The sequence below is a fragment of the Haliotis rubra genome, unplaced genomic scaffold, assembly GCF_003918875.1.
Source record: "Haliotis rubra isolate DU_JTF1 unplaced genomic scaffold, ASM391887v1 Scf319, whole genome shotgun sequence".
NCBI classification, from domain to species: Eukaryota; Metazoa; Mollusca; class Gastropoda; order Lepetellida; family Haliotidae; genus Haliotis; species Haliotis rubra.
Genome location: NW_025766990.1, coordinates 439,198 through 463,457, shown reverse-complemented (window position 1 = coordinate 463,457; position 24,260 = coordinate 439,198). Strand labels below are relative to the sequence as shown.

Below are 24,260 nucleotides of genomic sequence, written 5' to 3'. Positions count from 1 at the left end.
TCTTCCTGTTGCTGATGAATCGCTGCATATACGTAAGATGCAGTATCGGGTACAGATGGTATATTTCAAAGTCGACCTCCACTGAGAAGCTTGCGCTGAGCCTAATGACTGTAAAAAGAACTGCACGGCTCTTGTGGACATTAAGCCCCATAGACCTCTTCACACCGAGACAACAGACCATTAAGCTCTCCGCCAGTGCATAAAAATAAAGAGGTTGTGTACAGCTGGTGGGAAATGGATCCCCTGTAGAAACTCTGGTTTTATTGCGTTATATCGAACCAAAGGTATCATCTTTAAAGATGATGTGATATGCTTGGGGACATTTTTGGACCACTGGTCGTGCATAATTCCAGAAAGAAAGTATCGTCCTAATGTAACCAAATTTGTTCTTATGTATGAACTGCCTTGTAACAACTGTCTAATTCGACCAGTTTATAATATCAGAGGGGCGGTGGGGTAGGCTAGAGGTTAAAGCGATGGCTCGTCACGCCGAGAACCCGGGTTCGATTCCCCACATGGGTACAATGTGTGAAGCCCATTTCTGGTGTCCCCCGCCGTGATATTGCTGGAATATTGCTAAAAGCGGCGTAAAACCAAAGTCACTCACTCACTATAATATCAGAGCCTGATTTTACTAGGAAATATAGACAAGTGGACCAGTAAGAAAATACTGCCTGTTGAAGTATCGCCATTGGTCACGGACCTGGGCACAGTTGTTCCTGGTTACATTCTCTGAATTTTCACTCATTTTGTCTGTAGCCATGCCACTGTACCTCATTATATCATATAATGCAAGTGACAGAAAGGGAAAATTCTCGTTTCCCTAAAATCTGCGAACCGTGTTAGGGCATGTTTGTGGTAATATATACTGGCAAAATATGCTTCACGATCCATTCCTATCAACTCAGTTCCGAGCAATCCATATTGTACATATTTTTCCGAAACGTTTGGTAGAAACATGTGGTAGAAGTGAGCCAGCTTCGACAAGGATGGGTTCCTGAAAACCAGTTCTAACACGGATCTCCGTAGATGAAATTGGTACCCTCGATTATAGTACAAACGTTGCTTTTGATGTGTGAGTGAGTTTGGTTTAATCCCACTTTGAATGGTAATTAAGTTAAGTGACGGCGTGTTAGTTTAATCGGGAGAGAAAAACCAGTTTAGCCAAGCTGGCAAAATGTAGAAAAGAAATCAGTGAAAATCTGGGATTCGAACCCACGGTCTATGGTTTCTCTGGTCCTAATGATACAACTCTCCGCAGACGCTGGGACATCCGTGCCTAACCAACTGTTTGATAGTTAACAAATAAAAAGAATTAAAAAAATACACAAAAAACTGTTTGATAGTTGTGAACAGACACAGTGACGTGACTGTTGAGTAAGTGAGTTAGTTGGGTTTTACGCCTCTTTTAGCAATATTCCAGCAATATCACGACGGGGGACACCAGAAATGTTGTGACTGTTGAACTGATCAAGACCGTGTTATTGTACTTTGAAGTTATTCTACAAAACATTTTAATTTACTGACCTTCTATAACCTCCATTCAAGAAAGGAACCAATTCCCCCATTTTATCACGTGTCAAGATAACTCACTTAGATAACCCCTTCCGTCAACATGGTCCAAATGTCAATACATTTTAAGAAAAGGACGTATGTTATGATTCAAGTAAATAGAGAATAATTGCCTTCCTCGGCCAGTAACATGGTTACAACATCGGGGGATATGACATGGTTGATATTATGGCGCAATGGACAGACACGAGTGAAAATGTCAACTGGATAACTTTCAGGATATTTGCTGATATTAAATTATATATTGTCTGTCCGTTTACATGTGTGCGCAAAGGGTCGTGGATGCTTCAGCCCCAAGTGACTAAATTTTGTCAAATGTGAAGCTTGCGGCAAATGTTGTCTCCAGTCGGAAGTGAACTATTCATTGCTAGAAGCTTTGAGGCAAATGTGGTCTCCTATCTCAGGTCAACTTCTTATTGTCAGAGTACATCAACCTGACCGCAGACTCCCGCAGTGAGAGATATAGGTCAACAGTGTCAGTGAGACAATGCCTGGCTAACTGACTGGATAATTCTCCAAAGGTCGCTCAGCCATTTCTTTATTGCATCACAGAGACCCGAAGTTCGGATTAAAATAATGAAATTGTATGCCATCATACTACGAAGCAACAGAGGAGAGAGTGTTTGATAGTACAAAGGGAAATAATTGTATTATATCCACACAGAGGGTTTGTTTGATAGTCAAAAGATATTCAATTTGATTATTGTCTTCCAAAAATCGGATTATGAGTAGAGAGGTGTTTTTGATCGTAAAAGGGTCTGCGGTTTCCTCCCGTCAGTTACACACGCCGTTTGTCTGGCTCTCCGGTGTTTCACAGAAGACAAGGGTGCGTTGGGGTAGCCTAATGGTTAAAGCGTCCGCTCGTCAAGCTGAAGACCCGGGTTTGATTCCCCACATGGGTACAACATGTGAAGCCCATTTGTGGTGTTAACCGCCGTGATAATGCTGGAATATTGCTAAAAGCGGCGTAAAACCTGACTCACTCACAGAAGACAGTCAGTCGTGATCAAAACAGTGCCTACTGTTGAGTGGAAAAAGACCTAAGAATCTGCTATGTCATTATTATGATCAGATTTTAACTCCGGATCTTTTATTTTGAGTGGAGAGTATATTCTATATATTAACTTGACATCAATCTCCATAAACACATATATATTGAAGTCAGTCCTTACAAATGTTTAGTTTGTTATGCTTCACAAACTGACCTCAAGCGACTCCAACCCCCACCCCGATTGCTTCAAGGAGCCTCCACGTGTGGCTGTATGGACACAGACTGACCTCGCGTATCAGCACTCGTTACCACGTCCTGGGGTATTGTGGCCATGCATGGTTCTGAGCATTGATCTACAGAATTGGGACATGATGGCATGCCATGCATCAACCAAGTTAGCGGGCCTGACCACCCGATACCTTTAGTCGCCCTGAAGGGCCAGATTTGGTTGCTGAATTCTCTTCCGGTTCTTCACGGTCACGGTGTGAGTGAGTGAGTGAGTGAGTTTAGTTTTACGCCGCACTCAGCATTATTTCAGGTATATAGCGGCGGAATGTAAATAATCGATTGTGCATCACTCAATCGAGTGATCAATATCATGAGCATCGATCTACGCAATTGGGATACCATAACATGTGTCAGCCAAGTCGGCAAGCCTGACCCCCCGATCCCATTAGTCGCCTCTTACGACAAGCATTGGTTACTGAAGATCAATTCTAACCCGGACCTTTACGGTTACACTTGTGTGAGTGGGCGAATGGGGTGTCTTGACGCTGTCGGCGATATTACGTCTATACACAAGCTGGAAGGGCGTGAACGTTGTGTTGCATGAAGTACTGTTTGTGTTCGTTTGTTTTCCCGGCATGACAACACTGAGAAGATATTCACAGCTTTACCCTACATTGTGACCCCATTGCGAAATACCCCTCCTTGAGTAAATAATCAGGGCCTAGATTTTCGAAGCTCTCTTAGCGCTACGATAGTCGTAAGTGCCATACATTGACATTAACTTACGACTATCTTAGCGCTAAGAGAGCTTTGAAAATCTGGGCCCAGGGCTGTAAAGATAGACAATCTAGCTCAAAAGATCAACAATAACATTGGCTGTGTTTGATCAGGAACAATACCCTCTCTACGATCACCGAAGGAGATCAATCCGGACACCTCTCAATTCCGTCATTTTGTTTTATCCAACTAATGGGACATATGACTGACTGACTGAGTTTGGTTTTACGCCGCTTTTAGCAATATTCCAGCAACATCACGGCGGGGGGCACCAGAAATGGGCTTCACACATTGTACCCATGTGGGGATTCGAACCCGGGTCTTCGGCGTGACGAGCCAACGCTTTACCCATTAGGCTTCCCCGCCGCCCCTAATGGGACATATGGCTCATGTACAGTCCAAAACGTAATTCAGATTATTGAGGGTTATTTGTACTGTGAACATCCCCGTCCGTATTAACGGGGCGTTTCATTGTTCTCGTTTTGGACGACTTGTCTGTAAACATATTACGTAATACGAGCTGTCAAGTTTAATCTCCGGTGGATTGAAAAGATTTATGGTCATAGAAAAGTTCGGACATGGCACGATGTCCTCTCACTTAACCATAGTGCAATGTTGTCTCAACAAGACTTTTTTTGGTCAGACTCTGGCTAATGGAGAGTGAACCCACGGCACCTCTTCATTTGAGGTGTAACTGAAAAAGCTTGCTTTAATTGTCCACACAAAACACGTTCTGAGACTCGGGCGTGTGACGTTCTCGTGGTCACGTCATATAGGCACGGTCGACGTAATTTATCACAGAAGAATTAATAATTTGTCAGTTTATCGGCACGCCTTGAGAGCGACTGTGAGAGCGGCTTGAGGCACGTAAAAGAGACTGCCCCATATTTACAGTGTTGTGGTTGTGTGTTGAGGTTTTGGGGGGCGAGAACTGGGTCGGGTGGGATGTTTGTGCGAAAGGGGGTGGTTAGGTGGGTGGTGGCAGGTTTTGTTCTTTAAAGGGAGCGACCATTAAATAGTCTGGGGATGGAAACTGAGTCGGGTGAGAGAACGTATGGTGCGGATTTGTCTCTGCGTGCGTGCATGCGTGCGTGCGTAGGGGAGACCGGGGTCAATTGTAACACTTTTTACTTAACTTCTTGTAGTTCGATCCCAGACGACCGCTCACAAAGTTAATCGGTACTAACTAGTACATTGGCTTCTTGGCTTTAAACCTCAGTGTCGTTTCAAGTTCACTATCATGTATTTACAAAGTTATTACGTATCAAATGCAATGACTACAAGTGTTACAATTGACCCCTAGCACGGGGCAATTGTAACAGGTGGATGGGGCAACTGTAACAAAGAAGGTTCAAATGTAACAATTTGTTTATTTTCCAAATAAAATCAAAATAAAATGTGGAAACGGAATATCCTATCAATCAGCGCTCCAAGGCATACCCGCTGTGGGACCCCACAGTTTTGTTTCCGATCAAGCAGCATGTACAATTACGATTATATTGTGGATGGGTGCTGAAGAAGGGGTAGAAATGTCAGGGGAAGATATTTTTTCTTAAACAGTTGCGGGGCGGTGGGCTAGCCTAGTGGTTAAAGCGCGGCGGTGGAGTAGACCTGGGTTCGATTCTCTACATGGGTACAATGTGTGACGCCCATTTCTGGTGTCCCCCGCCATGATATTGCTTGAATGTTGCTAAAAGCGGCGTAAAACCACACTCACTCTAAAACAGTTGCGGTCAGGCAAACAGGTGGTTGATAACATGATGACGACCCCATCCTCGTTGATCCTCCAGCAGACACAGAGTACAGGAGGGTTAGTCGGTCCAGCGTTCGAGACCGTTAAAATCCGGGTTAGAATTGGTCTTCAGCGACCCATGCTTGTCCTAAGAACGACTAACGGGATCGGGTGGTCAGGCTCGCTGACTTGGCTGATACGTGTCATTGTATCCACATTGCGCAGATCGATGCTCATGCTGTTGATCACTGGATTGCCTGTTCAAAACTGGATTGTTGACAGACCGTCCCCATTTAGCTGGAATATTGCTGAGCGTGGCGTTAACCAACCAACAAACAAACAAAGTTAAAAATAGCGTTTCGGCCCGCCTAGATTCTTATGGTCCTCAAAAATACGCTGTTTTTATTAACAAAAAAGACAGATATTTACGTTCACGTAATATGGTAGGAAGGTCTCTCAAATGCGTAGGCCTATTATATTTATACAGCAGATTATCTTAGATGAGAACTTAGTGAGATAAACACTCAAGGGTAATCCTCAACAACGTATCGGTTCAAAGTGTAATATACACTCCACCCATCTATAAATAGCAACGGTATATCATCCACCCGTATTCCCGAGAGAACCGAAAGGGGATATGACTGTACCTCAGATACGAAAATAACAAACAGTGTTCAAATAACACACGCTGAGATACAGCCCTCCCTTAATGAACATATCCATTACCCGATTGATAGGTGTAAGAAACACGAGAAGGTTGATGTATCTGTTTTATTGTTTCAGAATGTCATGACTCAACTACCTCAACGCTGTCGGTCCCACGTTGAAGGCCGGGGTATTTCCGGGACAAGTGGTGCGGAACTCGACTGAAATCAACACGTAAACAGTAGCACGTGCAAGACGTGTATTTCGTGGAAGTGACGTGTCGGGGACGCACGTTGGGATATGTTATTCAGGACTTGTGAATAGATCTTGTGTTCTAGACAACCGACAAGCATGACGGTCTCTGATCCAAGCGCCGATTTTGGTAAGTATTAGCTTTTATTCCACGAAACTAACGTTACTGCATCACCGTAGCAACGCACAAGTTCAGTACCATGCTTCGCGGAAATATAGTTTCTCCACAGCATTGGTTGAAATGTGCAGTTTCACCTGTTTTGAAATAGCGATAGAAAGATATTCAATTTGTGTCCAAACATGATCACAAGTTGATGAAATCGTCAACAAAGTACATACACATACATACATACATACATACACATACACATACACATACACATACACATACATACATACATACATACATACATACATACATACATTTGTATAGGGCTGAAATCCAGCTCTGCTCAAAGGCCCTCATTCACTGGATGTCAATCTTATCGGCACACCATATTGTCAATCTCAACTCCCTGGGGAGCATTCCCAGGGACTCTTTATCATGCATACATATTGCTCTTCAGGTGTTCAAATCTCTCTACAATATATTATGTTTATCTGTTATTACTTAATTCAATCTTCAAAGTACATCATTAATTTTTATATGCCTGTATCTCCTCAAGGATTATTTCAATATTGATTTTAAAAAGTCTCTTAACACTATTTAATTAAGATTTTCCAGTAGGTTATAGTACTTTTCAACCCAGGAAGATGCGGGTTAGAATTGATCTTCAGTAACCCATGCTTTTGTTAAGAGGCCACTAACGGGATCTGGAGGTCAGGCTCGCTGACTTGGTTGACACATGTCATCGGTTCCCAATTGCGTAGATCGATGGTCATGTTGTTGATCACTCGATTGTCTGGTCCAGACTTGATTATTTACAGACCGCCGCCATAAAGCTGGAATACTGCTGAGTGCTGCATAAAGCTAAATTCACTCACTCACTATAGTATTATTCAAGATGAACAGAAGACCATGGATCTTATTCTCTTTCAGGAAAGTGTTTTCACGCAGAACCAACTCAATTTCACATGGAATCAAATGAATTTCACACTGAATATAATAAATATACAGATTTCACATTGTTCATTTGAAATGAAGTAATTATGAATATCGATACACCCATGTTGTCAATATTCAAGGATAAATTCATGAAGGCTTTCTTATTAAATATACCTAGTTTTGACTATACTCAGAAATAGAGTCCATTGGGAATAAAGAACAAATAGATGTGAAAATCATGGGAATTGGCCACTGAACATCAGTAATGACACCAGGTGTCTACAAATAGGGAAAGCATGTCCAGCCCTACTGGTAGGTGAGGTGAAATTGGGTTTTATGTCATGCTTGAGAATATTTCGCTCATATGACGACGTGCATGCATGTGTATGTGTATGTGCGGCTGCTTGTACTAGCCCAGACTGAAGCTGGTTTTATAGTGCTAGCACACTGAGATACCATGCCGCAGTGAAGCATGAATACCCCACTCAGACACATTATACTGACTCCGAGCCAACCAGTCCTTGTTGTAGCCATTAATGCCAAGCGCCAGGCAGGGAGCAACAAGTACCATATTTTAACGTCTTTTGGTATGACGCGGTCGGGGATCAAACCCGCGACCTTCCGCTCTCTGGGCGGACGCTCTAACCACTACACCACGGAGGCGGTCCCCTACTGGTAACTCTTGCCATTAACACAATTTGCCTTTATTGACATTATTAATTTGCCATTTTTCAAACAAAGTCTTACTGTCATCCATACAGCAGGAACCATGTCAATTACACATTGATATCCTTTACAACAAGACCACAAGCACCAATAAAGTAATACCATGGTGTGTTGCCAGTAAACACACACGGCAGGTGGACACACCTTGATTGGTAATTGCTACTTGCACCCAGTCACTTAAAACAGTACATGTATTTGTGATATCAACCACTCCTTTGGCGTCCTGCAACTGCTACAGCATGCTCATTGCATGCAATCAGTCATCCATGCTGCATCACTTCAAAGGATGCAATAAAATAGCTGATATAAACAACAGTTTCTCCATTTCCATCAAAGGACTGTTTGTTGACTTTATTTGCAATCCCCCTATTGACATCAACAAGCTGACCTCATGTCTGTAGAATGAGACATTGCTTTTAACTGTGTGATGAGCCTGTGGAAGAGAAATCAGATGATATGCATATGCTGTGGACAAAAGGAATGTTTGATCAATACTATGTCACATCAAATGTTTGACAACACATTCATGTGAATTTTATGTTGGTTTCTCCAGTAATGTTGATCAATGTAAGTGCAATGTTACATGTTAAGCCGTCAAATGTTTGGTGACAATTCCTAAACCTTTTATAATATTACATGTGTGATCTGTGATGATCAAGGTTCAAGTTGGCTTTCAGCAACAAAAGCTTATCATAGGAGGTGATTGGTGATCAGTAGTGTTGGGAATTGGTTCAAATCTCATAACTGATGATTGGTTCATTACTACCGATCAATCATCGAAAATAATTGGTTAGCGTCATTTATGAAATTTGTTAATGCACATAAAAATAAGGAAAAAAACATGTAGGTAGTTGTTTTAGTTGTTTTTGGGGCAAAATTTCACATCTTTAAAGGATGACTAGTATGTTGGGAACATACATTTCTTGGAATCTTTAAGATAAATTCAATCATGACTTGAAACGAGATTGCAGGACTTACGAAATGTAACAGACAAAACCAAACATGTGAAAAATATTGTGAATGAAAACAAGTGTTCCAGAATTGTTTGTGTTTGATTATGAGAAATTATGATCGATTGCTTGGTCGTTTAGTCACTACGACCAATCTTCGATTATTTCAATTAATCGGACCACCACTAGTGATCAGACTCTCTGACCTGGTTGATGAATGTCATCGCATCCCAATTGCATAGTTTGATGCTCATGATGTCAGCCACTGGATCAGTAGGGTTATTTATAGACCATAGTCAAACAGCTTAAAACTGTTAAGTATGTAGTTAAACAAACAAACAAACATTAAGGTGTCGTGACAAAATATTATTGCAATTCCTGACATTCTTTACAAACTGTCTGAGAAACATGTTAGTCATACATAACAGTAATGATTCCTGGTCAAAGTCTGATCTTAGTATCACCTTTTGTTTTGGATTTTTTTAGTTTGTTTGTTTTGGGGGAATTTTTTCAAGTTTAACTTTGCTATGTCCAAAATAATGAACGTTCATGTGTTGGTTCTGTAAGCTTCAACATTCTATGTGGGTATCAATGCACATCCTATCATCACCTGGTTTGTGGAGCCTACTCCTAATTAAAGGACCCATGAAGATCCAGGTTAGAACTGATCTTCAGCAACCCATGCTTGTCATAAGAGGTGGCTGACAAGATCGGGTGGTCAGGCTTGCTGACTTGGTTGACAGATGTTATCGTATCCCAATTGCATAGATCGATGCTCATGCTGTTGATCACTGGATTGTCTGGTCTCGATTATTGACAGACCGCCGCCATATACCTGGAATAGTGCTGAGTGCGGTGTTAAACAACAACCAAACCAAACCTAATTTAAGGTGAGGTGAGGTGAAATTGGGTTTTACGTCGTACTTGAGAATATTTCGCTCATATGACGACGTGCATGTGTGTGTATGTGTATGCGCGGCTGCTTGTACTAGCCCAGACTTAAGCTGGTTTTATAGTGCTAGCCCACTGAGATACCATGCCACAGTGAAGCATGAATACCCCACTCAGACACATTATACTGACTCCGAGCCGACCAGTCCTTGTTAATGCCAAGCGTCAGGCAGGGACCAACAAGTACCATATTTTAACGTCTTTTGGTATGACGCGTTGGGGATCGAACCCGCGACCTTCCACTCTCCGGGCAGACGCTCTAACCACTACACCACGGAGGCGGTCCACCTAATTTAAGAGTATAACATAGTATGCAAGTTAACAGTGCTCTGGTACTGCTGGAAAATTCCTGAATGTAGCATAACACAGCATGCACATACTTCTTGTTATTCCAGTGTCAGTTATCATTATTATTTACAGACCGCCGCCATAGAGCTGGAATATTGCTGAGTGCGGCATAAAAAAACAACCTACCTGTGTCAGTTTATAAGATTTACTTCAATATCAAGATATGAAGACACAATCAACACATTTGTTTCAAATTCCAGCACACAAGAATATTTTTTTCACTTGAAAGTGAAAGTTTCATCATATATATTCATGACAAAGGATGCAATCTTCTGCGACAAATTTATCGCAAGATCCTGCTATTTCAGAGCACTGAATGTGCTTTTTAGCAGTTTCAGACAATTGCTTTTTTATGCCTTATGTATGCTTGATCAATAGATTCAATTTGTACCACAAATAAAACCCCTGTGAAATATTCATCAGTTTGAGAGGAAAAGGAAGGTTTTGGAATTAAAACCTTACCCAGACTTGATCTTGGACACGGTCTCAGAAGATAAAATCAAATGCACATCTATGTAGATTAATCACAGAAGATAAGTAGCCAACTGGCCTTGTATCGATGGCTTTCAGAACCACGGTCGTGTAACAAACCCTTCAAATCAGCTGTCTAAGTGACTCCAACCTCTGATCATTCAGATGATCTATCAATAATTAATTTTCTTATCCCGATCCAATTTTTTCCAAGGAGATGGGACGTAAATCGTTCCACTGGTCGCCTGATTGGTCATTAAAGTGGTCATGATAGTGAAGTAATTGACGACGGCTGAATGGTTGTGTATAGCATCGTCATAATGGACATTACAGCTGACTCTGATGTCTATTTCACTGGAAGTATATATCCGTGTTGGGATGCCATATGGCTTGGTAATTTGAACCTTTGATATATAGTCTTTGTGTTGGATGTAACGATGGGATGCTGACACAAGCTATGATGCTGGAAGTAGCAGGGAGTGCACATGGTAAGATAGTCATTCATAGGTTGTCTTGAAGTTCAGAAGTTCTTTGTATGAGAGTGGCCTAGTGTTTACTAAAATGGCATTTCACCATGCAGAGTTACCTCCCTTGGATGTGCCAGGAACAATATATGTGGGTTCGAATCCCTGATACCCCTGATTATGGTTCTAGGTTTGTCTGCAACATTCCGATACCTGCAGGTTTCTCCAGAATGGTAAACATCTAACACCTGCATCACCTGGGCTGTATTACCTGTTTGTTTGTTTGTTTGTTTGTTTGTTTGTTTTAAACCACACTCAGCAATATTCCAGCTATATAACGATGGTCAGTAAATAATTAACCCGTGAAGGTCCGGGTTAGAATGAACCTTCAGTAACCCATGCTGGTCGTAAGAGGCGACTGACAGGATCGGGTGGTCAGACTTGCTGACTTGGTTGACATGTGTCATCGGTTCCAATTGCGCAGATCGATGCTCATGCTGTTGATTACTGGATTGTCTGGTCCAATTCGATTATTTTCAGATCGCCGCCATATAGCTAGAATATTGCTGAGCGCGGCGTGAAACTAAACTCACTCACTCACTCACTCAGTAAATAATTAAGTTTGGGCCAAACAATCCAGTGATTCTATTCTTGGCGTGAGTGATGAGTTTATATCTATGTATGTATATCTAATGACAGTTGGCTTTTCAGAGATTACTGTGGTGTTTTCACCTAGTTAGCTGTATTCTTTCTCCTGTGATGGCACAGGATCCTATGTAAAGTGCACAGGTTACAAATCAGTCAGTGTGAGTCCTGCAGCTTTTGAAGGTTTGTTTGCACTCAGCAATATCCAGGTAAAAACGGACGTCAGTAAATAATCAAGTTTGAACCAAAAACTCCAGTTTGTCTTATCTTAACCTGACAAGCTGTGATGTAAATACAATTTAAAAACAGCTTTAAACCCAAGTCACCTACTCTAGCAGAGGGGCTTATTAAGAAATCATAGTAAATAAAATAATACCTTCAAGGATGCGAATCACAAAGCCATGATAAATGCTCTCCAGCTGAAGTCATCTTGAGCACATTCACTTGTAATGACAGCATGATTAGATATAAACCTAAGGATCAGAGTTTGAATGGGATGTTATCAATCTTACCGAAACGGAAGGCATCAAACTTTGTAAATCACACCAAGTTAGAAGATGGATCAAAAGTATTTTTCCTACTCTCACACTTAAATTCCAAAGGGCACAACGACAGATCCATGTCTGTACCCTGAAGCATGCTTCAAATGTGAGTTGTGAATGCAGCAGTTTTTAAATTTTTGACAACCGAAGAAAAAACATTGGTACAATCTGGGTAGCTGCAAGTTTTATTAGGGAGATCCTACTGGTCGACGTTAATTTCCTTGGAGTTGAACAATATTTTATGAGCCAGCCCAGTTTCACAAGGAGCCAAATTAAGATTCATATTTCCTCTGACAAGTGGACCATGATTACCTTGTAAAAACATCAAAGCATGTTGGGAAGTTTTGGAGATAAAAATCTTAAAGTGTAGAAATTGAGGTCGATAATTGTAGCCCAGAAACTTTTAGCATGTCGCCATTTTAAATGCAACTTCCTGATCAATTATGGCTGAAAAAAAATAGAATTTAGTCTTCAAGTAGAGATCTCATTTGCTTGCCTCTTTTCACACATTCTTCAATTTCAGTTTCTTCTTCAAAACTTGTGATTGACCTGAAATATTGTGAACATTCTCATAACCATAGGAGCTCTCAAGGTCATTGAAAAGATAATAATGTGAATATTTAATTTTTTGATGAAATGGAAAGGTCATCAGATATTGAAAAATTACAAGATAATTCCAGAAACCATGGATTAAAAAACCTGCAAGTTTGTACGAAGGATACTAATGATAATTTCCATTAGGTTTGCTCAAGACATCATGGCATCTGGTGGTGTAATCATTGATGTAAAAATGGTTTCCATTTCTCATCTCAGCCCGGCCTGGACAGCTTGTTGGATTAATTGAAGCTGCTTACTGCTGTTTCTGACTTCAAGGAGTTTCAGGGCTGGGGCAGATACAGCTGTTTGAGAAAGGCATGGTGCACAATTTTTAACCTGAGACCAAATAGATCTGCCTATGATTTAATAAACTTTCAGGACAAAAGAGGGGTGCACACCCCTGCACCCCCCTCTGGATCCGCCCATGGAGGGTTGTGCACAATATCAAAATTTAAAATCTATTTTTCCTGGGTTTGCCACATAAACATTTTGGTCAACATATTACATATTACACTGTTGAATCTGTCATTTGTCCATGTCAAATTTGTTCAATTTGTTTCCTGAAGCAAAACTGTGTATGTTGATGTTTCAAGGAATAATTTGAGAATGAATTCATTGTTTAACATCTCAGATTTCTTTTTGCCACCATGTTAATTTGAATATTTTCTCCTGATATTAGTAGTTTAACCTGCAGACACGACAGAGTTGCAAGTGACAAAATGAGAGTAACCTCCCTTTATTGAAGAGTTCCTGATCAGTTCGATGTGATCCAGTTTGTAAACAAAGTAAGATACCAAAATATTTTAAGTTGTGGGTAGACATGGTTTCTCGTTCCCTTAGTCTTTAACCAGCAACTTTTCCTGTGACAATTTCTTTGTGGGATCCCATGACTCAAGCCTTTTTCATCTTCATTTTTCAAACCTGGAACAAGGCAAAATGCACTTGATAAGATGACTGTCGAAAATTAGCAGTATGCAATCGGTGAACAGAAGTGCTGGATGAATTAGGGAGCAATCATTTTAGTTTTGAGGTGGGCTGGGTACTTACTGATTTTGTTTTATTAACCAATGCCACCCTACCCCTTGAAAATTAAATGGTTAATCCCTTAGAATTTAGCATTGTTATTGCTGTTGCTAGATCTAACCTTGACAGTATTGGAGTCAGCAATATTCCACATATCCATAAGGGGTATTGTTAATAATTATTTTCAGACAACAATGGCGTTTTCTGGCAGGGCAATCCTACTGCCCTAACTTGTCATAGAAACAGATTAATGAGGATTGGTAGTTCCAATTTTGAAACTGTCTGACAGATCTCTGATTTCTGCGCCTCACACATTGTACCTATGTAAGAATCGAACCCTGGTCTTGGACATGACAAGTGAACGCTTTGACTACAAGGCTACCCTACCACCCTTGACAATAATGGGAAACATAAGCTCAATAAGTTATTTCCCTTTATTAACAGTTGACAGGGTTATTTTTTCGTTAGATTTGTGGCTCCAAACCACTTTTCAATCAGCGTAATTTTAATGGCAGGTGATTTCTACCTTATAACTACAGGTGCTGATAGTGGACAAGCAGTCAAGATGACTAAGTCATTCGTTTTGTTGTACAAGACTGTTATCTGCTTAATCCAATATGGTTGCCAAACATCAGCTGCTAGTTACACAATGTCAGTGCTCAGAAACATGGAACCTGTCCTGGGAAATTGGAAAACTGCCATTGTCCATATTTGTATTATAGTTGGCATCTAGGAGACATTACATTAACCATGTGGAATTTTGTGGTACATAACATGTAAGGCCATTGTAAATTAATCATTTTATTTTCTTGCTAACTTTACGAACACTTGATGCTGCAAACGTCAAATAAATTCATTTCTTGTGTTGTGTTCAAGGTTTCTGTGTACGGTCACCTGATTTATTTCACATGTAAATTTGAATATTTGGTACCTTGATAAAGTCCAGGAAGGGCCAGGGTGGTGAGGTAGCCTAGTGGTTAAAGCGTTTGTCCATCACGCTGAAGACCCGTGTTCGATTCCTCACATGTGTACAATGTTTGCAGCCCATTTCTATTGTCCCCTCTATGATATTGCTGGAATATTGCTAAAAGCAGCATAAAACCAAATTGACTTACTCACCCAGGAGGGGCCATGTGGTTGAAGTGTTCGTCAAGTTATCCACTCCAGGTTTGATTCCCACTAGATTCCGCTCTCGGTGCCCCTTGCCAGCATGGCTGGAAGGCAGCTAAAAGTGGCCCAAAACAAAAAAATCTTATATCATATTGATAAAATTGGTAAAAGTTTGAAGCACTTTGTGTGTAACTTCAATATAATGGCAATCAATGCATGCATTTTATGTTGGCTTTTGGAAAATGATTATTTCTCACTCATACTTGTGATAGAACTTGTAGAAAGTGTGTTTACTTTGTGAAAAAAACCTGTTGACAATTCTATTACCACAATGCTAAAACATCAGAAACTGCAGTGCTTTAATGGTTCAACTGTCTAACAGCTTCAAGGACCTTTTTGAATATGTCCAACTCTTGCATTCAAGAACTAAGTAGCTTTCAGTACATGGAACCAAAGCCCAATTTGTACACTCTCTGAATTCCAGTATCTTTATGATGAGGCCTTTCTGAACTCGACATTTCTTGGCAGAAATCAATGAACAAGATCTGCACCTCCATCCTGCATCTTAACCCCATTTCCTTGCTGTGAAACTTGGCAACATTGTTGAATGCGAGAATTTGTATCTTTTATGTATGAATCCTGTTGTCTTGACATCTGTTCATTATGTTGAGATGTCTTGCAGCCAGATTTTCAATCTATCACCCTTTCAGTCCCTTATTCCCAATAATGCTTTCGCCATTGCTTTATGGATGTGTTGATTTGAGGATGTTTTACTGCGTCACTCAAGGGTGTGTTAATGTTACAATAGCCGATAGTCCACGTCCTATTGCTCTTGCCGCCACAATGCTATTTCAGGAGATCCTGTGAGTACGTCGTGGACATTGTCCAGTCTAGCTGGCTGCTAATTAGGTTTTGGAGATTGTGAGGTGTTGATAAGCTTTTGAACGAGTGGCTTGTCGGTTTGAGGTACTCCTGGCTTCCTCAATAACAAATAAAGGAAGTGCCCAGTCAGGCAGACGATGCACATTTGCTGGCTGAGTTGGTGCCATGTTGCCATTCTAGCAGCCAAAGCACCATTCTTCTGCCTTATTTGTTTTCCTTTTTCATTGTATCTGGATTGGGTTGCATAAATGTGTAAAATGATTACTCTAATAGTGGCAGTTACTACAAGATATTAAGTTTATTATGCTGCAAATGAGTTTTTAGATCCTTGATGCTGACGTTGGAATCATGGCTTCAGTTTGAATCTCAAGGTCAGTGGTATGATTAGGAGGGCATTCACATTGTGGATGATTCTACGGATAAAGTCAGGGTACATGATGAAATGTAATGAAGTGCAAAGATGAAGAAGAGATGGCACATGCTGAGAAATGAAGCGAACAAGATGCAGATTAGAGGGACCAGAGAAACACACATGATGAGGAAGGGGGAACATGTTGAGGAGATGAGGTGGACACAGGGAAGAGAATATGGAGGACATGTGTTGAGTAGGATAGGGAATACACATGTTTGGGAGGATAAGGAGGACACATGTTTGGGAGGATAGGATGGACACATGTTGAGAAAGATGAGGAATACATGTGTTGAGGAAGATAGGATGGACACATGTTGAGGAAGATAAGGAATACACATGTCTTGGATGATAAGGAGGACACATGTTTGGGAGGATAGGATGGACACATGTTGGGAGGAGGAAGATGGACACATGTTGAGGAATACATATGTTGAGGTGGATAGGATGGACACATGTTGAGGAAGATAAGGAATACACATGTCTTGGATGATAAGGAGGACACATGTTTGTTGAGGGGAGGATAGGATGGACACATGTTGAGGAAGATGAGGAATACATGTGTTGAGGAGTAGGATAGGATGGACACATGTTGAGGAAGATAAGGAATACACATGTCTTGGATGATAAGGAGGACACATGTTTGGGAGGATAGGATGGACACATGTTGAGGAAGATAAGGAATACACATGTTGAGGGGGGGAGGATACAGGTAGGGATAGGATGGACACATGTTGAGGAAGATAAGAATACACATGATGATACACATGTCTTGGATGAGGAATACAAGGAGGACACATGTTGAGGGGAAGATAAGGAGGATGTTGGAGGATGGACACATGACACATGTTGAGGAGGAGGAATACATGTGTGGGAGGGGATGGACACACAAGGAAGATAAGGAATACACATGTTGAGGGGATAGGATGGACACATGTTGAGGAAGATGAGGAATACATGTGTTGAGGTGGATAGGATGGACACATGTTGAGGAAGATAAGGAATACACATGTCTTGGATGATAAGGAGGACACATGTTTGGGAGGATAGGATGGACACATGTTGAGGAAGATGAGGAATACATGTGTTGAGGTGGATAGGATGGACACATGTTGAGGAAGATAAGGAATACACATGTCTTGGATGATAAGGAGGACACATGTTTGGGAGGATAGGATGGACACATGTTGAGGGGGATAGGGATGACACATGTTCACGGACTTTGGGATGACACATGTTTAGGGAGTTAGGGAGGACACATGTTCGGGGAGTTTGGGACGACACATGTTCGGGGAGTTTGGGATAACACATGTTCGAGGAGCTTGGGACAACACATGTTCAGGGAGTTTGGGATAACACATGTTCGAGGAGTTTGGGACAACACATGTTCAAGGAGTTTGGGACGACATATGTTCAGGGAGTTAGGGACAACACATGTTTTGGGTGTTAGGAGAACACATGCTCAGGCATGCAGGCAGTCAGGGACGACACATGTTCAGGGAGTTAGGAAGAACACATGCTCGGGGAGTTAGGGAATACAAATGTTGAGGGCAATAAGGAGAAAGCATGTTGGGGTGTGTGGGTGGGGTGGTGTGTAGGGTTAACTCATGGTGAGGGGGATAGGGACATCATATTCCATGAAGCCCCCTCACAAGGAAATACAAACACTACTTGCTGTTAGTGGGAGAGGAAAATGCCATGCACTTTATCCAATCCCTCAGGACAAATGGTCTGGTCCAAATTCTGTCTCCCAAATTTGGAAAGGTTTTCCACATATTCCGCCAATTTATTACTTTGAGGCTCCATTCAATATATTTTGCCTACAGACATAAGGGCAATTATTTACAGAGATGGCTAGTCATATCCTCATACCAATAGGTGGTCAATGAGAACCTGACTTGAGACAGAGATTTCTCCAGTCTGTTGAGGAACATGTCTTCGCAGAACAAGTCATCAACATAATAAATGAAAGCAACAAAACCCTTTCCACATCCATAAAAGTCTCTGCTGACACCAGAATCTGTTGTACAATTCTGATGATTCCATACAATTGTGAGAATGTGTTTGTTTGTTTGATGCTTTATCCAGCAATATTACAACTATAAAATGGCTGTCTGTAAATAATCAAGTCTGGACCAGACAATCCAGTGATTGACATCATGAGATACATATGATGACAGAGCACATATTTATAAATCACTATCAAATAGTGATGATTCCAGGTGTTCACATTAACTCTTTCCATACGACGGAATTTTTCACAGATGCACATATATCCTAAGGATGTGATATCACGTCCAGGCATTACAACCCTTGCATACGACCAGATTTTTCCATCCGTAGCCTCTGAATTCGATGGACGAGATATTATGTCCGATTTTTTACAATGTTTCCATACAAGGGACGTGATAACTCTTCTACTCATACTAAACATATTTCACTGTTTTCTAGCCGTGTATCCTCGTCCTTCGAATGCAATTCATGTACTTTGTGACAGTGCATTATTTAGGATTTACTTGATTATCTCCCCTGGTCAAAACCACGTGCTATATGACCTTGACATTCGGTGACCACACAGCGTTAAATGGCTGGTCGTGGAAAATCGTATAGGACTGCAAGCCAAGTTCTATCTGCCATTTGTGATGATGAGAGTAGCTGTTACGACGTTTGACGTTTGATTGTTAGCAATGTTGACTGTTGACTGTTCTTATAACTGTTACCACAGGTAACACTCGTTTCATTCGTTCTTTGGATGTCATGACCCTATAATCCTAAGTGATGACATAAATCTACTAAATTGTGGTTGTTCTTCCACCGTAGTGTAGTCGCAGGATTGAAAAAAATTGTCATAATTATCACACTGCAGTGTAAGTTCAATTATATTTCTCCTTTTAGAAAAAACTGCATTTCCAATGTTTCTGGGCGAAAGACGACCTAATGTTTTCTCTTTTAATCTGGAATATTTTAATAAAAGTGAATACAGATGTTTGAAAAAAATAAGTTCATATGGAGTTATATGTTATGTTCCTCTTGAATGGTCCATGTCAACCGTTGCAGCCATGGAGACGGGATATCACGTCCCTCCTATGTAAGCGTCATGTTGCTAAAAATAGTTTCGTATTGAAGGTTGTGACCCACAGACGTGATATCACGTCCTTCGAATGGTGTTTGTATCCTGCCCCAGCAGTAGCACCTGTTATAAACATATGCCAAAGCTAGTCAATGTTTTCATGAAAATGTTTTGGAACATATCATACAAGTCAAAATAGGGAATTGCATCGGACATCATTTTTGTCAAATGTTCAAATGTCTTCCACATGTCTTCCATTTTTGAAAGCTTTACTTGGCTTTGTGGGGCGGTGGGGTAGCCTAATTGTTAAAGCACTGGCTTGTCACGCCAAAGACCCGGGTTCGAATCCCCACATGGGCACAATGCGTGAAGCCCATTTCTGGTGTCCCCCGCCGTGATGTTGCTGGAGTATTGCTAAAAGCGGTGTAAAACTAAACTCAGTCAGTCAGTCAGTACTTGGCTTTGAATGTTGTAACCTTGAACAAACAACTTCTGTCAAGAATTGTATGATCGTCTTTGATCATCGTACTACCTCGTATAACAAATACCGCTAATTTCCATCCCTAGCCAAATGCTGATGTTTGAAGTATGAGATGAAGGACACTTACCAACTATTGGACATGTAAATACTGACTCTCTGAGAGTTTGTGGTTCCAGTAGTCTAAGAAAAGGTTTGTCTTTGGACCTGTCATTTTGGCCTTGATTCACTAGTTGTTATTTGGCATTAGCAGCATCCGTGTTGTCTGCAATAGTTCTAGGTATTAAGCTCAGTGTTCTTGTTATGTTGAGGTGTTTTGCTTGCTGGTGCAATTACCAACTGTTCATGGGTTTCTACGCCAAATTAAACCTTCCCATGATGACTGACTTGTCAGCACTGTGCCAGCGTTTCTCTGTCATTAATTTTGTGATCAGTCTCTCTTTAGAATTCACCCATGAAGATCCAGGCTAGAATTGGTCTTCAACAACAAACGCTTGTCGTAAGAGGCAACCACTGGAATTGGGTGGTCAGACTTGCTGACTTGGTTGACACATGTCATTGTATCCCAACTGCATAGATCGATGCTCATGATGTTAATCACTGGATTGTCTGGTCCAGACTTGATTAATTACTGACCGCCACCATATAGCTGGAATGTTGCTGAGTGAGGCATTAAACAGCAAACCAACCAACTCTTTAGAACTTCTGCCACATCAAACTGACATGACCGCCTCCGTGTTGTGGTGGTAAGAACGTCCGCCCGGAGAGTGGAAGGTCGCGGGTTCGATCCCCGACCGCGTCATACCAAAAGACATTAACATATGGTACTTGTTGGTCCCTGCCTGGTGCTCGGCATTAATGGGTACAACAAGGACTGGTCGGCTCGGAGTCAGTATAATGTGTCTGAGTGGGGTATTCATGCTTCACTGCGGCATGGTATCTCAGTGGGCTAGTACTATAAAACCAGCTTAAGTCTTGGCTAGTACAAGCAGCACATACACATACACACGCATGCACGTCGTCATATGAGCGAAATATTCTCCAGCACGACGTTAAACCCAGTTTCACCTCACCTCACCTCAAACTGACACGGGGCGGTGGGGTAGTCTAGTGGTTAAAGCATTGGCTCGTCACGCCGAAGACCTGGGTTCGAATCCCCACATGGGTACAGTGAGTGAAGCCCATTTCTGGTGTCCCCTGCCGTGATATTGCTGGAATATTGCTAAAAGCAGCGTAAAACCAAACTCAGTCAGTCAGTCAGTCAAACTGACACACAAAGATATTACTGAAATGCTGAACAAAACATCATTAAAAGACATTTCTGCTGATTGTCACTCAATGTTTTGTCAGGAAAACAGCCCTAGGCATTGTCAGGACATTATTCTCCTATTAACTTATATTTTACAATATTTTGATGTTAAGTTTATGAGATTATGTACTCATAATAATAAAATTTAATTTGAATTTTAAATACAAAATTCCTTTACGTTGAGGACATATCATGTTTCCTTGATCTAGAATCATTATATGACTTAAAAAGAGATTTTTGGTAATACATCAGTTTGAATTTCGATGACCATCATAGAGCAAAATATTGATGGAAAACAAGTCATGCACAAAATATTGTGTTCTGTTAAAATCTAATGATAAAAAAATTGATTAACAAATTTTTATGTTTCATACCTTCTCGTGAGAATTTGTGTTTTTGTCATATCGAGAGTAAACTTGTATTTGCCCACACTCCACTTTCCCCATTTTCCCTCAATACTTTAATTTTAGTTCGTTTGGTTCGGGATCTGCAGTGTTTTTCAAATGAAAAATGATTCGCAGAGATTAGACTCATGAAGATCCGGATTACAGTTGATCTTCAGTAACCCATGCTTGTTGTAAGAGACAGCTAATTTGATCGGTGGGTGGTCAGGCTTGCTGACTTGGTTGACACATACCATATATCATCGTATCCCAATTGCATAGATCGATGCTTAGTTTGTTCATCACTGGATTGTCTGTTCTAGACTCAATTATTTACAGATCGCCGCCATATAGCTGGAATATTGAGTGCGGCTTAAAATTAAACTCACTCACTCACTCACAAAAGAATGGGAATGTTATGATTAACATTGTATGTATATTTCAAAACCTTTGAAGTGACCGCCTCCGTGGTGCAGTGGTTAGAGCGTCCGCCTGGAAAGTGGAAGCTCGCGGGTTCGATCCCCGACCGCTTCATACCAAAAGACGTTAAAATATGGTGCTTGTTGGTCCCGGCCTGGCGCTCGGTATTAGTGGGTACAGCAAGGACTGGTCGGCTCAGAGTCAGTATAATGTGTCTGAGTGGGGTATTCATGCTTCACTGCAGCATGGTATCTTAGTGGGCTAGCACTATAAAACCAGCTTAAGTCTTGGCTAGTACAAGCAGCCGCACATACACATACACATGCATGCATGTGGTCATATGAGCGAAATATTATCCAGCACGTCAGTAAACGCAATTTCACCTCACCTCACCTCAAAACCTTTGAAGTACATATAATTCCTTTCCCTTCAAGGTATGTTAATTAGTGTGGAGCAATGTTAATGATTTGTAGTACAAGTATTGCCCTCAGTGCAGTATTAATACTTCAGTGGATCATTTCATCCTCAATCACTTGTGCTTAACAATGACTTGCCAATGCTTATGTCAATTGCTGTAGCAATAATACTTATTTAGTGTTCATTTAAACATACTTCGCAGTCAAGAAAGAGGATAATATGTGTAAAAAGAACCATGTGCCATATTTGGATCAAACTATTTGCGGTGATCTTGCACTTTGTTGGCCTGCATTAAGAAGAGTGCAAGAAGATGAGGTTTCCTAGAAGATGAAGATTCCAATTCCATCTCCTGGTTTCTGATCACACGATGCTGCAACGTTGGGTCTCAGCTTGTGGGGAAATATACTCAGGTGTCCAATGAACATCTGCATAAATCACATTGCTGTTAGCCCTTAGGGAAGTCAGGAGTAGATTTAAGCTCATGCTCAATTTTTTGTTTTAAAATGACCGAAGGAGGATTGACTGAAATTGAATCTGAATATTTCTTGAACATGTTACATTTCTTAGACTGATTACTTTAAATTATATTATATGTATTCCTCCAAGGCACTTGACTGGCTTGTTTCAAGTCATGATAGCTGGATATATCCAGTTAGTATGAAGGGCTTCGAGCTAACGTACTGTAAGATGAATCACAATGCTTTTTTTACAATGTTGCCTGGTGTTAATAAACTTTTCTCGTGTCAGTTTATGTTGGAGTATTTAGGGTGTGAAAATTTGAGGAATATTCATATCAATACATGTATTAGATTCTGGTTGGATACATAAACAAGACGATTGTCTTACAATGTCAGTACATCTTGGATTAGGTATCCCGGTGTCAGGGGTTTTCAACGATGTAAGACAAAAACGTAATTTTTATCTGTAATATCATTTAAAGTTTATATTTTACTAACATGGAGTGAAAAAGGATATATTCATCTATTTCACACAAAAATATCAAGTGTTTCCTACAAAAATAGCGTTGATGACGTCGTATTGGCGAAACAGTGGCCGCTCGTAATATCCGGGTATTTTGTATGGGTTTTCGATGATGAGCCATACTTTTTGCTCCGCACTGCGAGGGAGTGTTGTGATCACGTGGCTTCCTATTTATATATTGCCTGTCACCAGCAGACGACTGATCTTACTGAATTTTCGCTTGCTATTTTTGCATCTAAAGGGGTATTAACGATCTTGGGTAAATAATATTGATGTTTGTTTGCTTTTTATATAACTTTACTTCCCGATTACCATTGTCAATAAAACTTCCTAGCGACTGGGCACCCGCCCTACCAGTGAAACTGTTTGTGCACAGTCCGATCACACACGTACTCACCCGATGTAGCGCGAGCAATGCAATCGTCGAAATCACCAGAACGTCGAATTCAGCTCGTGTTAGGTATACTATGTTTAGCAATAATGGTGGAATGTAGTATTGCTCTACCTCTGCAGATCTTAACAAGATGTCGAATTACTTTTCGTGGATTGCTGAACTTTCCGTGGATGAATATACTCTCAAGGGAAGGTATAAGCCATCATAAAAGAATATGTAACAATGGCAACCACAACGCTCTTGAGATTTTAGATTATTGATGAGTATTTTGTACCGTGATTATCCTGAGGGATGAAATTTTCTGTGTCTATTCTGTATATTTGTGAGAACATTTCTGCATCATGTAATTCCTTGAGGATTATGAATCTAGTAATGAGAGTATTCTTGTTCATTACTGTACTTATATTAAGGGGCGGTGAGGTAGCCCAGTGGTTAAAGCGTTCGCTCG

General features: G+C 40.9%; 1 protein-coding gene across 2 annotated transcripts in view; it reads left to right on the top strand.

Annotated features, from left to right (window-relative positions):
* Positions 1-24,260, top strand: part of LOC124283619 (synaptotagmin-7-like) — a 482,711-nt gene that overhangs the window by 184,056 nt on the left and 274,395 nt on the right. For both annotated transcript variants that reach the window (XM_046719606.1, XM_046719608.1), the window contains exon 2: positions 6,084-6,327. In XM_046719606.1, the coding sequence (XP_046575562.1) occupies positions 6,297-6,327 (31 nt within the window). In that variant the 5' untranslated portion in view covers positions 6,084-6,296. The remainder of the gene's footprint in view (positions 1-6,083; positions 6,328-24,260) is intronic.